General features: G+C 36.4%; 1 protein-coding gene across 7 annotated transcripts in view; it reads left to right on the forward strand.

Moving 5' to 3' along the window:
• JAK2 (Janus kinase 2) overlaps positions 1-14339 on the forward strand; it is an 85704-nt gene that overhangs the window by 49042 nt on the left and 22323 nt on the right. For all 7 annotated transcript variants that reach the window (XM_017808225.1, XM_017808224.1, XM_017808223.1 and 4 more), the window contains 10 exons: positions 299-416; positions 937-1082; positions 2507-2825; positions 4848-4967; positions 7030-7187; positions 7512-7623; positions 9605-9791; positions 11040-11167; positions 11676-11810; positions 13419-13506. In XM_017808225.1, coding sequence (XP_017663714.1) covers positions 299-416; positions 937-1082; positions 2507-2825; positions 4848-4967; positions 7030-7187; positions 7512-7623; positions 9605-9791; positions 11040-11167; positions 11676-11810; positions 13419-13506 — 1511 coding nt within the window. The remainder of the gene's footprint in view (positions 1-298; positions 417-936; positions 1083-2506; positions 2826-4847; positions 4968-7029; positions 7188-7511; positions 7624-9604; positions 9792-11039; positions 11168-11675; positions 11811-13418; positions 13507-14339) is intronic.

A 14339-nucleotide genomic window follows, 5' to 3' on the forward strand; every position in this document is an offset into this window, starting at 1 on the left:
TTTAGCAACTGTCTCAGAGGAAACTAGAAGACACTAATGAAATTATCCGTATTCTGATGAGTGAGAATAACTTTGCAAAGGTCCTCATTCCTATCACTATGGTTTATCACCCTGCTTAAATGTTGTAGTAGTTGGGCACCACGAACTGGATCTGAAGCCTTTGTTGACTAACTGGGATTTCATAGTGGTCCTCCAAAGCAGCCAGCACTAATTACATGTATATGAGAACAATGATGTCTGAAGTTGGTAAGCAAAAGTATCTGTTTATTGACTTTTCCTTAAATCTATTTCCCAACAGGTTTTATTTTCCGCACTGGTATTGCAGTGGCACCAACAGAGCGTATCGGTATGGCATTCTTCGCGGTGCAGAAAGCCCTGTTCTTGATGATCTTGTCATGTCTTATCTATTTGCGCAGGTATGATTTGCTTGCTTATTTTTTAATGGAGGTTGGTAAAGGTTGTCAGTATTTATTCCCTTTCTGTCTTCTGATAGTAACTGTATAGGCTCTTGACAGCTTGAAGCCTACTTGAGATGAAAATTAAATTCCATGTCCTATTGTATGTTTGGAGAGATGAAGCTCAAATGGCAGTTTTAGGGGGAGCAGTGAGAGTATGTAGGTTGAACTGACACAATGTAGAACATCCTCCCCATATTGACCTTTCTGAGCTTTGAAACAAAAATATTTTGAAAACGGCATTTGTAAGCATGATGGCAGATGGTATTGCTCATAAACAAGTGCATCTTTTTGTGGATGAAGGAGTTCATTCAGAAGAATGGAGTCTTTAAAAAAAAAAAAACAACAAAAATCCCAAACAAAACAAACCTAAACAATCAAACAAAACAACAAAACCCCCCCAACAACTGCAGCCCAAGCCCCTTTTATTGATAAGCAGCAGTGCTATAGTTTTAATTTGCTTTCTTGCGTTCTTTCTCAGTGGCGAGCTGATTTTTTGGAGGGATGGGTACAGATGCCTGTTACTCACGAAACACAAGAAGAATGCCTTGGAATGGCTGTTCTAGATATGATGAGAGTGGCCAAAGAAAAGGACGAAACCCCACTGGCTATTTACAATTCAGTCAGGTAACTCCATAATTCATAACTCTTTCACACCTATCTGATATCTAAAAACAGTATTTTTGCACATTAACATCTGGGAGGAGATGTTCAGCTGCTGGCAATTGATGTATTCAAATGGTTATATAAATCTAGCTATAGTGTAAACTAGAAATTAAGAGACTTGTATCATCATGGCCATTCATGTTTTGGGGACATAGACTTGGCTCTCTTAATGAAAAGTAAGGCAGCAGCTTCTTACGTGGGAAAGTATGTAAGCAATAATTTGAGGTGAGACACCCTTCTGGAAGTCATCAGATCCAACCCCCTGTTCAGGGCCAACTTCAAAGTTAGATGAAGTTACTTGGGCCCTCAACCAGTAAAGTTCAGAAAATGTCCAGACTTTGGAAATTCCACCATATCTCTGAGCAGCTTTGTCCTGTGCATGACCATGCTCATGGAGGAAGATTTTTTTCTGTATCTAATGAGTTTCCTTTGTGATACTGATAATCCTCTGTTGCCTCTTGTTCTTTCACTGTTCATATCTGAGAACTATAATTCAATCTTTTCCGTAACTCTCCGTTGATTGAAGACAATTAGTAGAACACCCTACTTGAGCCTTCTTTTTTCCAGGCTTAGTAACTCAGGCTCCCATATGCCTCCTCTCTCATGTCATGTGCTCCAGGTTGATACACCAAAGTGAATTTGATAAACTCAAGCAAGTTCAGCATAGATCTGCACAAAACAGTTAAGAGCCTGGAGCACATGACATGAGAGAGGAGGCATATGGGAGCCTGAGTTACTAAGCCTGGAAAAAAGAATTCACTTTGGTGTATCAACCTAATGAGTTTCTACTCTAGCTGAGTTAATTCTGTCCCTGCTTGGTACTTAATGCTTGATGTTTGTCTTTTAATGAGACCTAGCAGGAAGAGATAAAAACAGAATGAGACAACGAATTGGCCAGCTTGTTGCAGCTAGTAACTGCAATTCTTTTGCTTCTGATAAAGACTGTGGACTGTGATATAGGAACTTCAGTGATAACCAACCACAGTGTTGTATTCTACCAAGAAATTTGTCCTTTATCCATATAGTTGAATCTACCAGAGCAGTATTGTCTTTCCAACTTCTACACCAAACCAAGCAACTGTGTAACTTCTGCTGCCTTACCTCAAAACCGAACTAACGAAAGAATAGACATCTCTGGATTTATGGAAAATGCATTATGTAATATATGTTGCAACTGGAAAAGGGAAAAATGGAAGAAAACACAGGGCTGTATTTGAAAGAGCATACTATAGATTGAAGGATCCTTGTTATCCTACAGTTTAAAAAATAAGGGTACATTTAGAGGAAAAGATATTTTCATGTTGACTTGTTTAGCACAGAAGTAATGATCTTTGCTGTATTTAATGGATAAAATCAGTAGGTTTTTTCTGATTATGTATTCACAGCTACAAAACATTTTTACCTAAATGTGTGCGAGCAAAAATCCAAGACTACCACATTTTGACACGAAAAAGAATAAGGTACAGGTTCCGCAAATTTATACAACAGTTCGGCCAATGTAAAGCTACTGCCAGAAACTTGAAACTTAAGTATCTTATAAATCTGGAAACCCTTCAGTCTGCCTTCTATTCAGAGGTTTTTGAAGTAAAAGAACCTGGTGGAGGTCCTGGAGAGGAAAGCTTTGCAACCATTGTCATAACTGGAAATGGTGGAATTCAGTGTTCGAGAGGAAAACTTAAAGACTGTGAGACACTTGCAGAGCAGGTAATTTTTTAGAATTATTTTAATAACTGTGCAGTTTGTCATATAACAGAGTAATTAGCTTATGTTAGAAGTTCTAATTTACCCCAAGTAAATTTGGTACTTCACAGTAATGATACAATTTCCATATGGCTGAGGATCACAGAAATATATTGTCTTAAACACTGCAGGATTTTAAAATTAGTTCTTTATTGAAGTATTAGAAGAAAGTCATGTAATAGTTCAGTGCTTGACATACAAAAAATTGTGCTGGACCTTCATGACTGTAAAAAATGTGGAAAAGTAATGACCCTTCCCCAGGTATAATAAAATGCACAAATTCCTCAAATTCTCTTTGAAAGCAGGGATTTAAAGACTCCAAACACCAGATGAATTTCCCTGTACCTCTTTCCTGCTGCAGCTAGACTCCTACCAGTATCTGAGTTAGCAAATTTAAAGTGACATTTCTGTGACTGCAAAATCCATCTAGTCTTTGTTCAGGAATTAAATGCTAAATGGTTCCTATAAGTGTTAGTAATCACGTACTGCTGCATTTCTGTTTAACAGTATTATTTCTTTTGTGTGTGACTTCCCATCGTGACTGTTCATTATGTTGAGTTTACCAAAACATGATACAAACTTATAGCAGTATACACTGAGAGTGCAGGAATTTCCCAAAGGTAAAAGTAAATGCAAAAGGGAGCACATGTGAGTTTTCCAAAATAAATGCATCTGTTTGCTACTTTTTATTCATAATATATAGCAGTCAAGACCAAACTACAAAAGGTTCTATTTTACCGTGTGCTGTAATAATTTGTAAAGATAGTATATGCTGGAGGTTTTTTTCAATAGTTAACAAAAATAAATCTGATTACATACCCAGGTTTTTTAAAGTGTGGTGTTCTTAGATAATTTGTACACAATTCATGCATACTATGCTGTTTTGGCCTAGCAACCAAGCCTTTAGTAACAGTAGTGTTTAAGTGGATCATCTTTCCTATAGAGATTGCCAAATTACTTTTTCATAATTAAAAATATTATCATTCCGTTATTGAGAGAGACTTCATATATTTTCAATGGTACAGAAACTGTTTATAAGGTTGTTTATGAAAACCCAGTGAACCAGTATGGCTGCTTGTAAATGTGATCGTAACTCTCGTTTCAGCAAACTTTACTGATGAACATTTATTAAGATGTTGAATTGAAACAAAATTTTTTTTATTTGTATAGAATGACATATGTGGGGTAAATTGGGAAGAAATTTATTCTGCAAGTTCACATTTTCAACAACCAGATGAACAAATTAAGCATCAGAAACTTCAATGCATTTGAGATGATTTATGTGTCTAATTGGGGTAGTCTGATTTGAATAAAATCTATTTGCTTAGGAAGAAAAATTTTGGATACATAAATCTAGCTTTATTTAGAGCTGTTACTTATCACCTGAAGTTCTACTGAAAATAAAACAAAGTATGATTTTTATGACAGTGTAATTTGACTTGTGAAAGAATGGAAGTAGTGGTACAGAATACTATAGTATCAAAAATTACCTGTACTTGCTGTCAAAAAAAAAAGTATCTTAGATTTTTGTTTAGTTAGGATTTGTTCTTCAAGTTACCTAGTCAGTGATGATCATGGCTGATAGGACAACTTTCTCTTACTGTTTCTTCATTCACACTAAATCCATCTCTTTGCTAGCAGATTTTGTAGCTCTCAAAACAGTAATCAAAATGTTCCACTGTTAATTCTTGCAAAATACTACAGAGGAAAAAAATATCTACAATTGTAAAAAGTCAAACCTATGTATGGATATTTCTGTTCACGGTTCCTGGATCTCTGTATATTCTTTAAGTTACATTCCTAGTGATGGTTCCATAAACACAAAAATCCTTTATTTATTTGTAATTGCGTGTTGAATGTTTTATGATCCTCTTTGTTGCCAGCTTACAGGTTCAGAATTGTAGGAATTCCAATGCTGCAAATAGGTGAGGTTTTTTAATTGTCATTTATGTTATTACTACATTATGTACCCAATATTTGTTGCAGGATTTACAAACGTACTGTGATTTTCCTGATATCATTGATGTCAGCATTAAACAAGCAAGCCAAGAAGGCTCCAGTGAGAGAAGAATTGTCACTATTCACAAACAAGACAGCAAGAATCTGGTCTGTTTACTTTGATTGCTGTTCTTTCAAATAGATGTTGCTTTGAGCAGACTTGTGTGATTGTTGTGTATTTAGTATTTTATAGCCAAATACTGTGTTAATTAAGCATGAGGTAGAACTAAATGCATTTCGGTAGCATAAGTGGTGTATTGGAACAGTAAAGGTCTTCTGCATTCAAAGCTCTCTGCATGGAAAGGGATATTTATATCTGAGGAAAATTTCTGATATACAGATTGATTCTTTTGTTATTAGAGTCTTGAACCTGTGTCTATTGTTTTAATTCTCAAGTGTACTGTTTCCATGGCATCATGCTAAGCTCTCTGCTAGAGACCAACACATTGAAAAAGGCTTCAAATTTCTCTGAAGGAATGATGATACCCAAGTATTGGGACAAAATTAAGGTCATTGCTTTTATTGTTTAAGATTCTTTGAAGAAGATCTTAAGAAAGTGTTTTATACACGAATGTAAAAGGTTTTTTGTTTGAACTCCAACATTGCACTTGAGTCTGGTTTTCCAGCAGGTATAACTGTCACAGAGTTGTGTGGTCGACTGATCCTGGCTGGATGCCTGGTGCCCACCAAAGCTGCTCTAATCACTCCCTCAGCTGTATAGGGGAGAGAAAATACAAAGAAAGGCTTATGTGTTGACATGTCATGGGGGGACAGTACTCCATGAACTTCTCCAGTGTGAATCCTTCCCACAGGCTGCAGTTCTCCATGAACTGCTTCAGCGTGGGTCCCTTCCACGGGCTGCAGTCCTCCAGGAACAGCTCCGTAGTGGCTCCATAGTGCCAATAAACAAGTTTCAGTGCAGGCTTCCATGGGGTCACTATTTCCTTGAGGCAAATCCACATGCTCCGGCGTGGTGTTCTGCACGGGCTTCAGGTGGATATCTGCTCCATAGTAGACCTCCATGGGCTGCAGAGGCACAGCCTGCCTCACTGTTGTCTTCACCACAGTCTGCAGCTGTTTCCTATTCCTCTTAATAAGGAGTTTCAAGACTCCAAATTCTTGGCACCTGCTCAAAAGTACCAGCTTTTTTAATTGCTGTCTAGCAAGGAACTTGCCAAAGAATTGGTTTCAAGTGCTAAGTGGGTCCCCATTGTCACAGGGAAACTAATGCAGCACATACTAAAGCCCACTCTCTTGGGCTGCACTACTTACTGAATGAAATCTAGGATGACTCAGAAAATGGCAGATGCTTCTCTATTTTTCTTTATTTGCAGTAATAAATATGTTGTTACAGACAGATTTAATTTTGCTCTGCTCTTACCTGTTCATTATACTGTGAATAGACCTTTTCCACACCCATTTTCCTTTGCCCACATTATTTTTCTCCCAGCTTCCATGCAGTGTACCTGTCTATCTAGTAGTCAAAGGTGAGCTTCTCTCTGTGATCCAGCTCAGGATGCCAGGCTTTGCTGACTAGTAGTTAGGTTTCCAGGCAGGTACTTTTCTAGCGATTTTTCTTTGCTACTTGAAGGCAGTCATATAAACCTTTGATAAGTGAAGGCTTTCCTTTAGGAAGAAGAGAAACACTGTGTTGGCAGTGAAGTAGGTGTCTGCCATGCTGAGTTGTATCTACTCAGTTTTTCCCTTTCAAATGTTCTCTGCATTCCTCTGCATTCCTCTGCTGTTTCATATATTTAGAGTAAGATGTTTGGGTTTTTTTAATGGCAGATTTCATAGAATCATGGATGGTTTGAGTTGGAAGGGACTTTAAAGATCATGTAGGTCCAACTCCCCCACTATGGGCATGGACACTTTCCAGTAGACCAGGTTGCTCAAAGCCCCTTCCAGGGATAGGGCATCCACGTCTTCTCTGTTTTGTTTGGTTTGTGTTTGATTTTGAACATTGAAGATTGTTACAAAGTTTTGAGTGACAACAAGAAGGTGGAACATACAAACAGCAGTTAAAAACTACTTTTATTCATGTCTTTAATGTATGGATATGTGTGTAGCTTTTATACTGCTAGCATATCCAGGAATTTTCTGTTGCCTACTAAAAATTTAAATTCTCTCTCTCCTCCCCCTCCACCATTGTTCTGTGTCAATTTAACAGGAGGCTGAATTTCAGTCGTTAAGAGAAGCTCTCTCCTTTGTGTCATTAATTGATGGATATTACAGATTAACTGCAGATGCCCATCATTATCTCTGTAAAGAAGTAGCACCACCATCAGTCTTGGAAAATATCCAAAGCAACTGTCATGGACCAATTTTGTAAGTAATTTTTTTAGCAATTTAACAATGTGATATTTGAAAGATGAGCTTTAGTTGACTGTGAACTGTGATGGACATCTTAAAATGTGCTTTTATGTAACATGAAATGCTTTTCCTCTTATTTTTCACTTTGCAAAATACATAAGCAAACACCCTAAATATTGAAAAATAAAAGGGGAAAAAGATTAATTTAAAGGAAGCTGTAAAAAATTGCAAGTTTGAATTGTTGTTACATTAGGTATTTGTTAATATTGCTCATTAGCCAATCTTTGATATTCCTGGATTTTGAAATTATATGATATTAAACATTTTTTTTTACTATAGCATGGACTTCGCTATCAGTAAACTGAAGAAAGCAGGTAATCAGACTGGTTTCTACGTCCTTCGCTGCAGTCCTAAAGATTTTAAAAAATACTTCCTTACCTTTGCTATAGAGGTTTGTATTCTACCTTAAATAGTACCTGTTTAATCTTTATTGTGATGTAATGATAAGCCTGGGGTGTTCAGTAAATGATTCTGAATTTTCCCTCCAGAATGTTTGTGTCATGTGTGTATTCTTAGCTACTTCTCTCAGACTGGCCAACCTTTATGGTCTTGTGAGCAACATCAAAGTGCTTGTTTGGTAAAGAATTGCTAATGGCACATACCATATGCCTAGGAGACCAAGACAGGAAGAGGGAAGACAGCTTGGGGATGGTGACGTGGGTCTTGGCACTGTAGTAAATATTTGGGAGCTGGAGCAGTTTGATGGATTTATTTTATTTTTTTAAAATTTGGGTTTTTTTAGTTGAGTCTTTTTTCCCTAGGATTTCTGTATATCTCCTCCCCCCTCACCAATAAGACCAATTATCCAAGAGTGTCTCCTTCATAAGTTCTTCTGGGTTCGGGTCCTATCCCCATCCCCAGTACTGGGCCAGCAATATTATTTGTCAGCTGTTATGTCAGCACAGGTTTTCTGAGGATGTCTGGTGTTAGCTAGAGAGAAAGCCACCCTGAAAATGCATGCACTTCTCACATAGGTAAAGAATGAGAAGTACCCCTCCTACATGACATTGCAGTTAGTGATAAGACAATACCTCAATATTGCTGATACATAATTGCATGGTCTTGTTCCAAGGATGGGCTTCTCTTTAATTACATTAACAGAGCTACCTTCGGGGTTTTAAGTAGGCAAGGTAGGACATGGGGTTTCCTGCTGGTGTGCAGCAAGCTAGCGTGTTTGCTAATAATGGCCAGTCTTCGCGAGCGAAGATTTGGGAAAGGTCATTAACCCTTCGAGCCTGCGCAGTGGATTTTTTAGGTGAGACACAGCGTGCGCTGAACTGAGCCCACCCTTTAATCCTGAGGTTCATCTGCCGGGGCCAAGCAAACTTGGACAGTGGCAGTGAGGTCCCCAGGACGTAGGTTTGTTTAGAGTGACCTTCTCTTAGATGGATTGCCTTACAGGGCTGACGAGCTCCATCTGCCCGGGGGGCTGGGAATCGAACCCGGGTCGCAGCGGTGAGAGTCCTGCACCCTAACCACTAGACCACCAGAGGCCCCGTGTTTGCTAATACTGACAGAGATATGTACATCTCTGAAAATGAGAAAACAATGTTGATGTGTGAATGAAGAAGTAAACATCAGTTTCACAGAAATGTTATGTCCAGTCAATTAAGTGTTTGATAAGGAATTTTATAAACCAAGATATCAGTTTCTGAGGCAAAAAGTGAGAGTCAAGCTTGTGAGTGAAGCCTACCATTGCCATTAAGTGACTTGGCCCCAAGTTTTCTTCCCTTGTTCTGAGTCTTGCACAAGTCATTGGAAGGCTTTTGAGATTTAGATTTTGTTGGAACATTTGCTGCAGTATTGAGGTGAAGAACCAGGAACGCACTATTAAGAGCTTATCTTGTTTAAAAATGTTTAATGGTATCTTTTCAAGACTCATTGAATAATTCAGTGCATATTGAAAATCTGTGCTAGGAACTAATTTCTTAGAACTGTACGGTAGATAACAGAAAAACAGAGCTATAGCTGAGATCTCAAAATGCCTGCCAAAAGAACATGGAGCAGAGCCATTTGGGCTATTGCTTCCAACAAAATTTTGTTTTGATATTACCCAATGTCAGAGTGAATAAGCTTTCATTAATAGCTCTGAAGGATTTTTCCTAGGATCCATTATCTGTTTTCTCAGCTCCATCTTTGCAGCTTTCATTAACATTTGTTTTTCTCTAGCATCAACATGCTAGTTCCAGTGATGGGAGTAGAGTCATGTTTTCTCAGAATCAATATTACATAGTGAGAACAAAATAACAAATTATGGTCATATTTTGCTGGAGCATTCTTTCTTTAATTAATAGAGTACTATACATTTAAATAAGCTTTCAAATATTAAATATTAATCAATTTTATTTTTAATGGAAAAAAAATCTCTGCAGCGTGACAATACTACAGATTATAAGCATTGCTTAATTACAAAGAACGAGAATGGAGAATATAATCTTAGTGGAACGAAGAGAAGTTTTAGTAATCTGAAGGATCTCTTGACCTGTTACCAGACAGAAACTGTCCGTTCAGACAGCATAATTTTCCAGTTCATCAAATGCTGTCCTCCAAAACCCAAAGGTAAGAGAAATATTATTTCTAAGCAGAAGGCTTTCCAACTTCTAGATTAAAGATACCTGTGTTTGTGTGGGGTTTTTTAAATTTCACTGAGCTATTTGTTTGTCTTGTTAGTCATAGTGTTCAGTCCCAGTGCCTGCCAAATTTTATTTTGGTATAAGATGGTCTTCCAGAAGTAACCATGGTAGCCAGTTTCATGATTAGAAGTAAAACTGGTTTCTTAATTGAAGTGGATTGTGTGCAGCAGCATTTCTTCTTCAGTCAAGTGTGTTCATGTCTTGAGAAGGAAAGAGTACTTAAATGTATCATTTATCACTGAGTATGGTTTCATAAGCAATGGAACCAATAATGTCAGTGAATTTCTGTCATTGTTGACATCTTAACTGAGTTATGCCAAAGCTGTGCTGTGATTTCAGCTTCTTTTTAACACTGAAAAAAATACACAGGGAATAGAGCTTCTGCCTGAGGAGTAGATTTTTCTTGACTTCATGTTAAATTTTTTTGCCTACCTTTAATATTCTTAATATCTTTCTCTTTTATGAATTCTGTTAACATCTGCCCTTCTAGGTAGTATTACCTACAGTTAATATTGGTTAGTCTTAGACTCTATCAATAAAGTCCCTATTTAAAGAAAAAGTTGTGACAAAAGACTATTTGATATCACTTCTGCCCCTCTCAGATTTGACTGAAAATAGCTAATGGATTCAAAACCTTTGAAAAGATTTAACAAGTAAATATGTATGCACATTATAGAGAATAATTTTGTAGACTTATTCAGTATGAAACCAAAAATGTATATGCAGCAGAATTATAAGTTATTGAATAAATATTATCATGTGTTACCAGATACTCACAAAGATATACCTTTCAGCTTTAGTTGTAGTATCAGACCTGCTCTACTCTGTAATATAAAAGAAGGTGACTTTCATCCCCTTTTCCATCCCTAGTTGTTATTACAGCAGCAGTTAAAATGTGAAAGAAGGTAGGAGTATTTTCAGAATGTTTGTCAAAGGTAGGAATACTTAAAAAACATAAAATAAGTGGGTGAACCTAGATGCTTTTGCTGATGAGAAGATATCAGACTTTGAATTAAATTAAATATTGCATGGCTTTTTGAATAAACTGTTCTTGATGTAATATCTTGTTTGAGTTGAATTAGCCACCCCTCATTAATCCTTCTCAAACTATATTGGTTTAGTTTTATATTTTAAAAATTTTCTGTGGTTTTCCTTTCCCTCTTTCTTCTCCCAGATAAATCAAATCTCCTAGTCTTCAGAAGCAATAGTGTTTCTGATGTACCTTCATCACCTACGCTACAGAGACACAACAATGTCAATCAGATGGTCTTTCACAAAATCCGCAATGAGGACTTGATATTTGTAAGTCCATTAGTTGCTTTTTCTACTGCAAATATGGGGTTTAATACATGCCAAGTTTTAAAAACCTCTGTATGTGTTTAAAAGAGTCTTATCTGAGCCAGGAGATTTTGCTGTGATCTTTTCTTAGAGTTGTGGAAACAAAATATTTATTTTCATTTTCCGCTAATGCAAATAATTACTTTTGTAAAATTAAGAAGCTTCCTTTTGACTGCAATAGCAGTTGTTTGCTTCTAGAGCTATCTAAATACATATTTAATATCAATTCCTTCCTCTCTGGTTCTTGCAGCAAGTTATTTTCTGAGATTCTTGAGGAATCAATAAGAAATAATCAAAGATTTAAGATGTTTCTGATATAGTTGCTTCCTTTCCCATCAATTTGACTCTACAGCCAGCACACCTTTAAAGATTTACATATATGTTAATTAGGGAATTTTTTTTAAGAGATCTTTTGCAAAACAGGCAGATATTTCTGATTTTTTTTCCCATCTGTATCCTTCCTTTCTTATAGGAGGAGAGTCTTGGACAGGGCACATTTACTAAGATTTTCAAAGGTGTAAGGAAAGAAGTGGGAGACTATGGCCAGCTCCATCAAACTGAAGTTCTTTTAAAGGTGCTGGATAAAGTGCATAGAAACTACTCTGAGGTTGGTGTCTAGTGCTATTTCTTCTATAACATTTGTCAAAAGCATTACTTTTCTTAAAATAAATGAGTGTGTGTTATATAGTAGAGTGCTGTATTGTTTAACCAAGCTCATTCTTGGACTTGTGACAAACTGGGAGTATGGATTTGAGACTGACTTTAGGAAGTACACCTATGTATTTTGTTTCCCCTCTCCCCACCACCCATCAGAGAATTCAGAGCTACCCACTGAGAACTGAAGAACAGTTTAGTTATACAACTACCACAGAAGAGGTGGTATGGCCTCAGAATTGTCTTAACCAGTACATTGCATACAGATGAGGGACCAGCATTTATGGTAAATCACTTTCTTTGGATAAACTGTTTTCAGTGTTTGGGAGTCATACGGATTCTCCAGTGAAATCAACATTTTGGATCAAGTAATAAAAAATCAGAAGTATTTATGTATGAGAAACACTTGCCATATATAGATACGCCCATATTCACTGAGGCTTTCCACTTTTTGAGTGAAGCTGTTAGCAAACCTGAAATGCCTTTGTGCAAAAACTAATACACTGGTGATGTAATTGAGCCCAAGATTGTGTATGTTATTTTACAGACTTTCACAAGATGTAGTAGTGTTTATTATATTAATATAACTTCATATGGCTGTTTATTGTTTATTTAAATATGTAATTGATACAAATTCCTAATTAATCTAGCTGTATTTACAGCAAGCCAAGAGAACCAGTATACTGTTTACTGAACTTCTCAATTACTTAAGACAAATCTATATGAAAATGTGAGCAAAAAAGAAAGACATTTCAGATGGCTAATATTGATAAGCAGTGTAGGCATACACTTTGGACAATTGAAAACAATAAAGAAACCATAAACCTATTATAATTTTAATAAGATGGATAATATATTTACATTTTAAAGTTGAGTGGAATCAGTTACTAAAAGCTTAGAGAGTCTAGAAATAAAAATATTTCTGAAGGAAAAATGTGCTCATTTTGACCTTGCTTTGTTGGGTGAATGATCAGTACACAAGCAAATGTACTTGGAGATACTGCTGAAGAGAATAAAAAATTATTAAAGAAATAAAAGCATTTGAAACTTTTGTGACAAAGTTAGATAAGGTCTTGCAGTAATGGATGAATTATATAATACTTGTGTTTTAACTTAATAGTATGCTAAAAAGAAATAAATTGGAAACTGAATAGTGTATTGTGACAGAATAAATTAGAAACTGAATAGTGTGTTGTAAACTTCTCAAAGTTAAATGACATTGAAGAAAAGATTCCTTTTAAAATGTTGAGATACATCTGCCTGCAGAAAAAAAGAGATTGCTAACCCATCTGGAATGTGGATTATCAGTTACTTAGAAAAAAAAATTAGACAAAAAAACCCAACCCCACAACTGAGAAAATTCAAAACAAAAAAACCAACCAAACAAAAACTTCCATAAAACAACAACAAACAATATAAAATATGTTACATAGGGTCTTTGCAATGAGATAGAAGTTGAAATGTTTTCAAAAATGCATATGATTTTAATAAATTTATTAGCATTTTAGGGCTTTGTTTTCACTGATATTTATTTTTTCTCACTCTCTCCCCTACCAAAAAGTCCTTCTTTGAGGCAGCAAGTATGATGAGCCAGCTTTCTTACAAACATCTGGTGTTAAATTATGGAGTCTGCGTATGTGGAGAAGAGAGTAAGTAGAAATTAATTATCTTTTTGTAGTGATTTTATACATCTCTCATTAGAGTGTGAATAAAAAACAGGGAAAAGCAGGGGAAAAGAACCATCAAAACAAAACAATTAGAGACAGCAGCTGGGCAGCTAATACGTGTTTACATTGCAGTAGTATTCCTCTTGGTGTCTGAGAACTAGTTAATGTGGTGATAACAAAGAAAAGGGAAATGTTGTCTTAACTACAGTCGGTGTGAATAGTAACCTCTGTAAATGACTGAGTCATGTCTCTTCTGTCTGAGGATCTCACATTTGAAAAGTCTTGCTGAACCTCTGAAACAAGTTTTTGAGATGCCAGAGAAGTTGCACCCCTTATGTTGTATCAAGTGTGGTTAGCAAGAAAGGGCAGTGCTTGGCTACCCAAAAAAACCTTCATTTACTGTGATCGGAAACTGCAACCCTTTTCCACACGTGCGCTGACTTCATGAGCACAAATATAGCTTTGGGAAGTTTGGTTTAGAGGTCCCATTCTGAAAACACGAGGTCCTATTACTTCAACAAAAATACTACAAAGTATTAACAGCAGTAAAATCTTTTCCTTGTCTGCAGAAGTTCAATGTCTTTTCAGTTTAGCTGCCTTGTGACTGTGTATTTATAAGGGGAGTTTTTTAAGAACACCTGAAATACATTTATACCATCTTGTAATGAAATCTTTAGTTTGAATGGTTTTCATATGGTCATGTATGCTATCTCCAAATATGCACTGCTGGGTCTCACTTTGGCAGTATTTCCTCTTCATGCAGTCTTTGGGCAGAAATGTCAGTTTGCCCTAAACCCTTTTTTTTCTATGATTAG

This window comes from Lepidothrix coronata, unplaced genomic scaffold, assembly GCF_001604755.1.
Source record: "Lepidothrix coronata isolate B3197 unplaced genomic scaffold, Lepidothrix_coronata-1.0 Scaffold22, whole genome shotgun sequence".
NCBI classification, from domain to species: Eukaryota; Metazoa; Chordata; class Aves; order Passeriformes; family Pipridae; genus Lepidothrix; species Lepidothrix coronata.